Here is a 12925-nt window from a genome sequence, read left to right as displayed (position 1 = left end):
GAGCTGGTGCCTGAGCTGGAGTTAGTGCCATGAACTTCTGAGCTAATCCTAAAAGGGCACCAAAAGCTGCTCAATTCATTTATGGTAGTCTGTATATTCCTACTCTCAAGATGAATTAATTTCATATTTTATGGATCATTTTACTTTCTGTGCTTGCCCCCCCCCTCCCCAAGCCTCATTCCCTGCTATGGTCTGACCCTTGGTCTTCCTCCTACCTCCCTGGATCAACAGCATCCAGGAATTTCTCAAACTTGGGCTCAGGTTCACCTTCCTCCACCATGGGCAAGTAGTAATTGAGCCCTCTCAGGCAGGACCGGAAATCTTTGTGACTTAAGCGACCTGTCAAATTCTCATCAAAGTGCCTAAAGAATAAAAACATTGTATCAAGTTCAATAGGAATCAGAGTAAAAAAGAAAAGAATAGATCTTTTTGTACTAGTTGGAGCTTTAGTAACATTCCATAAGGATAACAGTTGAGTGGAGAGCTTGCCTGTGTTTCCACACTTTTTTTTTTAATCTATTGTATGGAGGGAAATGAATAAAATGTTGAACATAAGATAAATGTATTTCCTAAAATCAAGGAATCTCATAGACATACTGAAAGCCAAGACTTGAAGCTAAATAACATATCTATATCTTCATTTAAGATCCTACTAAACCACACTGAGGGAAAAAAAAATAATAGTTACTTGGAAATTCATTTTGATTGTCTGGAAAACAAAGAACCAATCGTTATACTCACCTGAAGGCTGTTTCAAACTCCTGTAGTGTCTCCTCACTCAGACCAGTGATGTCTCTGTAAAGAAAAACAAAAATTAACCCATGAAGTAAACAGAGAAATAGAAAAAGGCATGCCATAAGAATAAGAGAGGAATTTTAGTGACTATTATGCTAGTCAAGTGATCTAGTTCAGGGGTTGGCAAACTATGGTCCATGGGCCAAATCCAGTCGGCCACTCACTTTTGTATAGTCAATGAACTGAGAATGGTTTTTACATGATTAAAAATAACCAAAAGAAGAAGTCTGTTTCCTTAAACATTAAAAATTGTGAGAAATTCAAATTTCAGTGTCCATAAATAAAATTTTATTGGAACATGTCCATGCTCATTCATTTATGAATTATCAATAGATGTTTTCTCTTCACAACAGCAGGGTTGAGTAGTTAACCCAGAGGCTATATGTCTCACAAATTGTACGATACTAATTATCAAGATCTTTACAGAAAAAGTTTGCCAATTTCTGATCCAGATAACTAATGCTGCCAAAAAAGCTATGGAGAACTAAGACTGCTCTGATATAATTAATTTATTTAGAAAAAAATGAAATTTTCTCTTCTGCTCTATACTTTGAATATTTATTTTATTCTAGACATTTTGGTGGGAACTTTACAAAAGGGAATGCTTTCTGAAGAGGTCATATAAGATGGTGAATAGACTCAGAGAAATGGGTGGCGAAAAGACACAGGGGGATGGGAGCACTGTGTCCCAGTTTATAATAGCCTCCTATAAAAAGATAAATAATCATTCTGTGGGTCAGTAAAGAGAGAGAATATCGGTTCTGGGGATAGTGAGTGTACTATCCCTGAAGCAACTCCTGTATACAGTACCCCAAACTTTAGCTCTTGGAGATAAGTTTCTAATACCTAACACCACCCACACCCTTGCCCAGCCCTGGCCACAGGTTCTCAATACCTGGCTTGGATCTGTTGTTCCAGACTGTGTTGCCTTCTCATCCCAAGCTGGTAGAGCTGGTCCCACTGCTGAGCCAGCCCAATGGTGCTGTATTTAATGTCCAGGACCAGAGCCTCTTCTAAGTTTTCACCCAGGTCCTCAATCTTGGTCAGCTTACGCTTCATTGCCTGAATCTCCTTCTGCTTCCTCTGGAAAAAGACAAAGAAAAGAGGCAGTCAACCAGGGTACCAGATCCAAACCTAGGGATGATACAGAAGGTAAGAAGCTAATAAGTTTAGTCTTCACTTCATTGCTCCTTTTCAATTATCTTCAGGAATTTTCCTGTCCTCTGTAAAAAATGAACTACTCACTTATATTTGTATTCCTCATTTATAAAGTGGTGGTTATCATTCTGGTAATCTGTAATATATAAATCTAAGTGTCAACAGTTATGTGCTGCAGATAAAGAAGGGTAGGATTTCCAGGATCCATGCTCCCAGTGATTTGCCTCATGTATTATTTGCACTATTGATTGTGGTTGAGCTCTGAGGTCCACTTAAACTTCCCAGTGTTCACACTTCAGTCTCCTTCATTGGCTTGGACAGACTTCCACAAGACTCTTCTGTCATTCAGGCATATTATGTGCCAAACATCTACATTTAGGTCATGTTTTCTGAACAGGGGAATGTCTTTTCCTAAAGAAGGGGGGAGTGAATTCGTTGTGATGAGGAAGGTAGTTGTGAAAACATATTAGATATTACAATGGTTTGTGGCCCTGCAAAAATCAGTCCTGTCTGACAACATCTTTTTAGATTAAGTTCTCTCATTAGGGATAAATTAGATTTAATTAGTTAATTTTTTCTTCTGGTGGTGGGGGGAAAGAAAATAAGGTTAAGGTTAAAAACACTGTTCTAGCCAACTGCTATTTTTTTTTGTTGCCATTTTATTTTTTTTAACACCTTTATTAGAGTATAATTGCTTTACAATGGTGTGTCTGTTTCTGCTTTATAACAAAGTGAATCACTTATACATATACATATGTCCCCATATCTCTTCCCTCTTGCATCTCCCTCCCTCCCACCCTCCCTATCCCACCCCTCTAGGTGGTCACAAAGCACGAAGCTGATCTTCCTGCTCTATGCAGCTGCTTCCCACTAGCTATCTATTTTACATTTGGTAGTGTATGTATGTCCATGCCACTCTCTCACTTTGTCCTAGCTTCCCCTTCCCCCTCCCCGTATCCTCAAGTCCATTCTCTAGTAGGTCTGCATCTTTATTTCCGTCTTGCCCCTAGGTTCTTCTGACCATTTCCTTTCTTTCTTTCTTTTTTTAGATTCCATATATATGTGTCAGCATATGGTATTTGTTTCTCTCTTTCTGACTTGCTTCACTCTGTATGACAGTCTCTAGGTCCATCCACCTGACTACAAATAACTCAGTTTCATTCCTCTTTATGGCTGAGTAATATTCCATTGTATATATGTGCCACATCTTCTTTATCCATTCATCTGTTGATGGACACTTAGGTTGCTTCCATGTCCTGGCTATTGTAAATAGAGCTGCAATGAACATTTTGGTACATGACTCTTTGAATTATGGTTTTCTCAGGGTATATGCCTAGTAGTGGGATTGCTGGGTCATATGGTAGTTCTATTTTTAGTTTTTTAAGGAATCTCCATACTGTTCTCCATAGTGGCTGTACCAATTCACATTCCCACCAGCAGTGCAAGAATGTTCCCTTTTCTCCACACCCTCTCCAGCATTTATTGTTTCTAGATTTCTTGATGATGGCCATTCTGACTGGTGTGAGATGATATCTCATTGTAGTTTTGATTTGCATTTCTCTAATGATTAATGATGTTGAGCATTCTTTCATGTCTTTGTTGGCAGTCTGTGTATCTTCTTTGGAGAAATGTCTATTTATGTCTTCTGCCCACTTTTGGATTGTGTTGTTTGTTTTTTTGATATTGAGCTGCATGAGTTGCTTGTATATCTTGGAGATTAATCCTTTGTCAGTTGCTTCATTTACAAATATTTTCCCCCATTCTGAGGGTTGTCTTTTTGTCTTGTTTATGGTTTCCTTTGCTGTGCAAAATCTTTTAAGTTTCATTGGTCCCATTTTTTAATTTTTGTTTTTATTTCCATTTCTCTAGGAGTATAGCTCACTGCTTCACTCAATTATTAAGAGATAATCTAGATTCAATTTTATTTTCTTACCACATCAAATAATAACAGAAATTTGTCAATGTTGCAAGTTTTAGGCCAGAAGCTTTTGCATTTGTTCCCTTACTTAATCAGTAGAGTAAGTCTATAATGTAGCTATTATTGACTCCATTGTATAGATACAGAAATTGAAGTTGAGATTTAAGCAAACTGACATCCATGTCCATGAAGTGGTGGCCAAAGGTTAGAATGCAAATTGTTGGCAGGGTTGACACCAGAGCCTTAAGCTTTTGACTTTTGAGCCAGGGTACTTACTGCAAAGAATCACCAGTTTCCTTTGAGTAGTTTTTCTTGCACTTTTTCTAATTCCAGCAATGTTTAGAGCTAATGAATGAACATTACTTACTTTATTTGCTTCCAGCTGGGATTCCAGAGTTCCTGTTTCTTTCAGCAAAGATCTAGTTAAGAACCACAGGAAAACATTACTTATATTATCAGAGGTCAGTATTTTACACAAACAGACTAACCCAAAACCCCTACACTTCTATAGTTCTTCCAAGTTATATGGCTTTTCTGAAATGAATTTTCACAATGCCAAATTTTCACAAGGCCAAACCCTCTCTGTTTATTGGCAAAAAATGAAAAAGAAAGTAAGGCTGTCCCAGTTCTTCTCTGCCTATGAGAAAGCTTCCATACTTCCCTCCTAGTTATTATTCTCAAATATACCTTTAACCTAATGTAGGCAATACTTCACCTAGTGGGGTGTAGGGCCAGAATGATATACACTTTGCTTCTCTTTCTTACCCCACATTTTACTTAGGGACCATCAGATTGCAATGGGATGAAGATGCTTTAGTACTAAGGCCTCCTTAACTAATTCTTTCAGAATGATACAACAAAACAAACATGATAACATAAAATACTGACCCATCCAGAAAATAATCCCTGGATATGGATGTCCAGAACAGGAATCAGAAGAGAGAAAAGTGAAATCACATGTTAACATGGTTTACTTAAATGATCTTCTTTCTTCAGATTTATGACACATTCTAAATTCTTTGTACCTAGAAAGTATGAACTTGTTCCACCCACTGTCCCCAAAATGTCCCCCACACTGAGAAGCTCAGAGCCTTCTGTGCATCTCTTTACTTTAAGATGAAGGGCTCAGGTGTCAGGTGCTATGCTCAGTGTTGGGCACCTGCTGCCAGGGGAGGAGGGACCAAAACCAGAGGCAGAGGAGGGTGAGCTGTATATCCTCTGCTTTCTGTCAGATGTTTTATTTAGCCATGATACAGAATTTCTTTTTGTTCATTGTCTGATTTATCCTTGTCAACGTGTTTGTAGGAACATTAGCATGGATTGCCTAAAACAACACTTTAACTCCACAATGCTGACCCACCTGCTGAATATAGTCTACCACCTTTGACCATTTACTCATTTGTTATACCCTCTAAGTCTCCTCTTTTCCAGGTCATTTGCCCCAGAAGGTGTGAAAAATGTTATTTTCATGTATAGAACATTTTGCATTTAATAAAAGCAATTAGCATATATTATCTCACTTGATTCTTTTCACAGTTTTAGCAGTCAAGCAACATAATAATTTCCTATGAAGTATTCACAGTGTACTCTGCTCTGGTTGTGCCAATAAATACATATGTGATCTTGATCAAGTCAATTTATCTACTGAACTTCTTTCCACATTTGGAAACAGTGGTAATAGGATCAGCTCTGTACACTTTTCAAGGTTGCTCTGAAAGTTGAGATAATGGATCATAGAAATACTTTGTAAAGTACAAAGGGGAAGGCAAACATAAGGGATTGTTATTATTTTTGGACTGTAATTATAGGCGAGGGAACAAAAGTAAGAGTATCAAGGAAAGAATACAGAATGGGCAACGAGATGAAATTCTCATTTCTCAATTTTGCAATGACTGATTTAGAGTACAGTCAATTCCAAATACAGAGCACAGACAGGATATGGTGATTTTAGGACAGCATAAATACTGTAAGAGTTCCCGTTCCTTCCCTCAGTTATGTATTTCATCCCTATAGTAAATGGAAAGTATAGCTTATGGATGATGTGTTTGGGGATATCACAGCACACCTGGTCTGCACGATCCAATCAAGGAAGGCACTGGCATTCTGTTCAAATTCTTGGCACATCTCAAAGTTCTTGACCTGTCTTGTCTCTTCCTTTTCCAGCTCCTGCTCCCTGTCCTAAAACCCCAAATCACAGATAGTAATGTGCAGATTGCAGACCTTTCTTTGAAATAAAATAACTGTTTCTGAGTCTCACCTGCTCATCTTCCCTCTTTCAAATTTCACTTATCTTCCAATACTATTGCCTGTGTGCTCACTTTTCTTCCAACCCACCTCTTCTCATCTCAGAAATGTGAAAGAAGCTTATGCAAATTCCCATAAATACTTACAGGTGTTACCAAGGCCAGTAACAAATAAACTAGTAACAAAGGCAAATCTTTCCTCAACTCAATTTTTTTCCAGTTGAAATTTCATTTAAATGGACATAAAAGTAGCTTTAAAGGAAAAGATAATGAGTTGCCAAATAAAATTGGTGATTTTATAGTGAATTTTTTCTTTGTAAACTTTTAAAATACTTTCCATAGCTTCAGTAATGAGCATTACTATATACAGACAAAAATTAAACACAAACACATTAAAAAGGCACTTTTGGAGATGTGTATAAAATAGAGAATGCCTTGGAGTATATACACTGTAAAGGTATATACAAGCCTCATGAACTTCTCATAACCTATTTTTAGAGCCATCTCCTGGAGCTTGTGCTTGCTTCCTTGAATCACCACTCAACACCCAGATGCTTGAGACTCTAACCTAGGGCATAGGGCTATGCCTGTTGTGAATATATTTCCAAATTTTTTCTTAGATTGTCTCAGTGCATGAGTGCTGTCCTAATATAATTATTAATAGTGTTCCTTTCTTTCTCAAAAGTCCCCAAACTTGGATAATATATCAAGTGATCATGCTCACTATAGCCAAAGGAACTCTCTGCTCTGCCCCAAGCTACCTTGATGATGTCAGATAGGTGATTCCAGATCCTTTCTAGCACCTCCACTGTTAACCACGTATAGGGGCTAGAGGACACATTTAAGGCCTTAATCTGCTGGTCTAGCTCTAGCAAATAGTTGAAGTCTCCTTGGGCCCTTGACAAGGAGGCCAAGAAGTCCTCATGGTCCTTCTGCAGCTGCCGAATTGCATCCAGTGAGACACAGCGCACAGGCTCTGAGAGGTCCTCCTCAGCATTCTCACACCAGTTGTTGAAAGCTGAAGCCTTGTGTGCAAATTCCATGAACAGATCCTCGGCCTATAGAGGAAAAAAAAAGAAACTTCCATCTTTTCTGATAAAGTTTGTCAGCAGAAAAGAAGACTGAGGATAAAAAGATGACTGTCTTCAAATATTTTCAGGGCCAACACTCTAAGAGGGCAGAACTAAAACCTATGGAGACCATGTGATCAGATGGATGGACATGTGCATTCAAGGTACAAGCCCCCATCCTAGCATTTTCTCTTTTTCTTCCAAAATCTACAAATGAAGTTGGATGACTTCTAGGATTATATTAGTTATAAGATTCCAAAAGTGGCAAGGGTAGATTTAAATGATAAGATTTCATGATTTCTTGTTCTGATGTCTGTGTTCCAAGTCTACTTGGCACATAGTAAACATGCACAAATAAGTGTTAAATGAGTGAATTGATAACTGATTGAATAAAAATCAGCCATAAAAAGAAACAAAATTGAGCTATTTGTAATGAGGTGGATGGACCTAGAGTCTGTCATACAGAGTGAAGTAAGTCAGAAAGAGAAAGACAAATACTGTATGCTGACACATATATATGGAATTTAAGGGAAAAAATGTCATGAAGAACATAGGGGTAAGACAGGAATAAAGACACAGACCTACTAGAGAATGGACTTGAGGATATGGGGAGGGGGAAGGGTAAGCTGTGACAAAGCAAAAGAGCGGCATGGACATATATACACTACCAAACGTAAGGTAGATAGCTAGTGGGAAGCAGCCACATAGCACATAGCACAGGGAGATCAGCTTTGTGACCGCCTGGAGGGGTGGGATAGGGAGGGTGGGAGGGAGATGCAAAAGGAAGGGGATATGGGAACATATGTATATGTATAACTGATTACATTTGTTATAAAGCAGAAACTAAAAATAAATAAATAAACAAAAAGATATAATTTAAAAAAAAAGGAAGTAGGAAATTTATTAAAAAGGAGCTAATTAAAGTAATGCTCACATCTTTGGGCAAGACAATTAAAAGAAGACATGCAGGAGGTGGAAATGGTTCAGTGAAAACAAAAGCTCAAGGCTAGTAATAGGAAAGTGACATTTACTTTTACTTCTGAATTTAATCCCATCAGACAGTCTCCTAGGCAAAACTGTCCAGTAAGCTGTCAGCAGCAAACTTCATACTTTCTCTCTCATTGGGTTAGGCTTGCTTTCAAAAAAAAAAAATCAATTTGTGGGATAGGCATTTCTTCTTTCTCTCCTCTGATCTTCTGCAGACCACACTTCTTTGATGTCTCTTTGCTTATACTGCGTTCTCATCATACCTTCCTTCTAAACCTTGTTCAAGGCTCATCTCATGACTGAATCCCCTGCTTAAACCCATTTCCTACCCTCTAACCAGTATCCTTATCCATGCAATGCTCTTAGGAGTTATTCATATGCTCTGAATGACTTTGAATTTCTAAATGAGAGAAATAGCATGGATTTTCCTAAACAGTAGGTAATAGAAAAGTTTTAGATTTAAATACATCACATAGGGACTTCCCTGTTGGCTTGGTGGTTAAGAATCTCCCTGTCAATGCAGGGGACACAGGTTTGAGCCCTGGTCCGGGAAGATCCCACATGCTGCAGAGCAGCTAAGCCTGTGCACCATAAATACTGAGCCTGCACTCTAGAGCCTTCGAGCCACAACTACTGAAGCCCATGCACCTAGAGCCTGTGCTCCACAACAAGAGAAGCCACCACAATGAGAAGCTCGTGCACCGCAACAAAGAGTAGCCACCACTCGCCGCAACTAGATAAAGCCCGCGAGCAGCAACAAAGACCCAATGCAGCCAAAAACAAACAAATAAATTTATAACAAAAAATGAAAAAATATACATCATATATTTTGGGTCAGCATGTTGTACTTTCAAAGAGATTTATGTTATACAGATATGAAAATCAGTTTTCATCTCCAAACTTAGGGGTTAAAGAGAAGAAAATTGACCCAAATGGAAGGAGATTGCAAAGGTATTACACCATTACACCTTCTCTGTATTCATTTCAGCAATCTATACATTAAAATAGACCAAACACAGAGAAAACTAATATTGCCCCTACCCAAGAAGGACATGAAAAACTATAAATAATGTCATATTATATTCATAATATTATGTATCAACTGAATACTTTACAAAGATTTTAAAATCATAAAATAAAATAACAAAACTCTTTGCAGTTTGAAAATTGAGTAAAATAGAATTAGAACGTGAAGTATCTTCTTATGTAGAATGTGTGTATGTACATATATGTGTGTGCGTGTATATATATATAGATATGGATATACAGTTTTCCATTAATTGCTTTAACTTTTCACTAAGATTAATTTCTGTAGGTTCCATGTCCTTCAATAGAGTAGAAATTGAGACCCGGGGGAAGATGGCAGAAGAGTAAGACGTGGAGATCACCTTCCTCCCCACAGATACATCAGAAATTCATCTACACGTGGAACAACTCCTACAGAACACCTACTGAACGCTGACAGAAGACCTCAGACCCCCCAAAAGGCAAGAAACTCCCCACATACCTGGGTAGGGCAAAAGAAAAAAGAATAAACAGAGACAAAAGGATAGGGACGGGACCTGCACCAGTGGGAGGGAGCCATGAAGGAGGAATGGTTTCCACACACTAGGAAGCCCCTTCGCGGGCGGAGACTGTGGGTGGCGGAGGGGGAAAGCTTTGGAGTAGCAGAGGAGAGCGCAGCAACAGGGGTGTGGAGGGCAAAGCGGAGAGATTCCCGCACAGAGGATCGGTGCCCTCAGGCACACACCAGCCCGAGAGGCTTGTCTGCTCGGCCACCGGGGCGGGCGGGGCTGGGAGCTGAGGCTTGGTTTCGGGTTACGGTCTGAGCACAGGGAGAGGACGGGCTGGCGCGGGAAGAGAGCCTGAGGGGGTTAGTGCACCACGGCTAGCCCAGAGGGAGTCCGGGAAAAAGTCCGGAGCTGCTGAAGAGGCAAGAGACTTTTTCTTCCCTCTTTGTTTCCTGGTGCGCGAGGAGAGGGGATTAAGAGAGCTGCTTAAAGGAGTTCCAGAGACAGGAGCAAGCCTCGGCTAAAGGCGCAGACCCCGGAGACGGGCGTGGGACGCTGGGGCTGCTGCTGCCACCGCCAAGAGGCCTGTGTGCGAGTGCAGGTCACTGTCCACGCCCCCTTTCCGGGGAGCCTGATAGCCCGCCACTGCCGGGGTCCCAGGATCCAGGGACGGCTTCCCTGGGAGAACAGAGTGGACGGTGCGACTCGGGCTGGTGCAACGTCACACTGGCCTCTGCCGCTGCAGGTTCACCCCGCACTCCATGCCCCTCCCTTCCCTCTGCCTGAGTGAGCCAGAGCCCCCGAATCAGCGGCTCCTTTAAACCAGTCCTGTCTGAGTGAAGAACAGACGCCCTCCGGCAACCTACACGGAGAGGCGGGGCCAAATCCAAAGCTGAGACCCGGGAGCTCTGAGAACAAAGAAGACAAAGGGAAATCTCTCCGTGCAGCCTCAGAAGCAGTGGATTAAAGCTCCACAATCAACTTGATGTACCCTGCATCTGTGGAACACATGAATAGACAACGAATCATCCCAAATTGAGGAGGTGGACTTTGAGAACAAGATTTAAGATTTTTTCCACTTTTCCTCTTTTTACAACAAATTATCCCAAATTGAGGCGGTGGACTTTGAGAGCAAGATTTCAGACTTTTTCCCCTTTTCCTCTTTTTACAACGAATTATCCCAAATTGAGGAGGTGGACTTTGAGAGCAAGATTTATGATTTTTTTCCCCTTGTTCTCTTTTTGTGAATGTGTATGTGTATGCTTCTGTGTGAGATTTTCTCTGTATAGTTTTGCTTCCACCATTTGTCCAAGGGTTCTATCCGTCTGTTTTTATTTTAAATTTTTTTAATAATTACTTTTTTATTTTAATAACGCTACTATATATTATCATACTTTATTCTATTTTACCTTATCTTCTCTCTTTCTCTTTTTCCTACCTTCCCTTCCTCCCTCCCTCCCCCCTCCTTTCTTTCTTTCTTTCTTTCTTTCTTTCTTTCTTTCTTTCTTTCCTTCTTCCCTCCCTCCATCCCTCCCTCCCTCCTGACTTTTTCTTTCTTTCTTTCTTTCTTTCCTTCCTCCCTCCCTCCTTTCTGTCTTTCTTTCTTTCCATCCTTCCTGCCTCCCTCTCTCCTTTCTTTCTTTCTTTCTTTCTTTCTTTCTTTCTTTCTTTCTTTCTTTCTTTCTTTCTTTCTTTCTTCGTTCCTTCCTTTCTTTCCTTCTTCCTTTCTTTCTCTCTCTCTTTCTTTCCTCTACTAATTTTTTCTTTCTACATTTTCTGCCTTTTATTCTGAGCCGGGTAGATGAAAGGCTCTTGGTGCTGCAGCCAGGAGTCAGTGCTGTGCCTCTGAAGTGGGAGAGCCAACTTCAGGACACGGGTCCACAAGAGACCTCCCAGCTCCACATAATATCAAGCGGCGAAAATATCCCAGAGATCTCCATCTCAACACCAGCACCCAGCTTCAGTCAACGACCAGCAAGCTACAGTGCTGGTCACCCTATGCCAAGCAGGTAGCAAGACAGGAATGCAACCCCACCCATTAGCAGAGAGGCTGCCTAAAAACATAATAAGGCCACAGGCACCCCAAAACACACCACCAGACGTGGACCTGTCCACCAGAAAGACAAGATCGAGCCTCATCCATCAGAACACAGGCATTAGTTCCCTCCACCAGGAAGCCTACACAACCCACTGAAACAAACTTAACCACTGGAGACAGACACCAAAAACAACGGGAACTATGAATCTGCAGCCTGCAAAAAGGAGACCCCAAACACAGTAGGATAAGCAAAATGAGAAGACAGAAAAACACACAGCAGGAGAAGGAGCAAGAAAAAAACCCACCAGCCCTAACAAATGAAGAGGAAACAGGCAGTCTACCTGAAAAAGAATTCAGAATAATGACAGTAAAGATAATCCAAAACCTTGAAAATAGAATAGACAAAATGCAAGAAACAGTTATCAAGGACCTAGAAGAACTAAAGATGAATCAAGCATCGATTAAAAACACAATAAGTGAAATGAAAAATACTCTAGATGGGATCAATAGCAGAATAACTGAGGCAGAAGAACGGATAAGTGACATGGAAGATAAAATAGTGGAAATAATTGTTGCAGAGCAGAATAAAGAAAAAAGAATGAAAAGAACTGAGGACAGTCTCAGAGACCTCTGGGACAACATTAAATGCACGAACATTCGAATTATAGTGGTTCCAGAAGAAGAAAAATAAAGAAAGGGACTGAGAAAATATTTGAAGAGATTATAGTTGAAAACTTCCCTAATATGGGAAAGGAAATAGTTAATCAAGTCCAGGAGGCACAGAGAGTCCCATATAGAATAAATCCAAGGAGAAATACACCAAGACACATATTAATCAAACTGTCAAAAATTAAACACAAAGAAAACATATTAAAAGCAGAAAAGGAAAAACAACAAATAACACACAAGGGAATCCCCATCAGGTTAACAGTTGATCTCTCAGCAGAAACTCTACAAGCCAGAAGGGATTGGCAGGACATATTTAAAGTGATGAAGGAGAAAAACCTGCAACCAAGATTACTCTACCCAGCAAGGATCTCATTCAGATTTGATGGAGAAATGAAAAACTTTACAGACAAGCAAAAGCTGAGAGAGTTCAGCACCACCAAACCAGCTTTACAACAAATGCTAAAGGAACTTCTCTAGGCAAGAAACACAACAGAAGAAAAATACCTACAATAACGAAACCAAAACAATTAAGGAAA

The 12925-nt window shown here is 40.1% G+C and overlaps 1 protein-coding gene across 2 annotated transcripts in view; it reads right to left on the bottom strand.

Annotated features, from left to right (window-relative positions):
* The window catches only part of SPTA1 (spectrin alpha, erythrocytic 1), a gene marked incomplete at its 5' end in the record, with an annotated part of 75565 nt that overhangs the window by 1678 nt on the left and 60962 nt on the right, over positions 1–12925 (bottom strand). The window contains 7 exons of one of the 2 annotated variants that reach the window (XM_081226202.1): positions 216–362; positions 742–795; positions 1691–1878; positions 4239–4290; positions 4760–4804; positions 5937–6049; positions 6876–7172. In XM_081226202.1, coding sequence (XP_081082328.1) covers positions 216–362; positions 742–795; positions 1691–1878; positions 4239–4290; positions 4760–4804; positions 5937–6049; positions 6876–7172 — 896 coding nt within the window. The remainder of the gene's footprint in view (positions 1–215; positions 363–741; positions 796–1690; positions 1879–4238; positions 4291–4759; positions 4805–5936; positions 6050–6875; positions 7173–12925) is intronic. The other variant, XM_081226203.1, reaches the window with a different exon arrangement.

Source organism: Mesoplodon bidens (assembly GCF_964165515.1).
Source record: "Mesoplodon bidens genome assembly, chromosome: 2".
NCBI classification, from domain to species: Eukaryota; Metazoa; Chordata; class Mammalia; order Artiodactyla; family Ziphiidae; genus Mesoplodon; species Mesoplodon bidens.
This window is presented reverse-complemented; position numbering and strand designations above follow the sequence as displayed.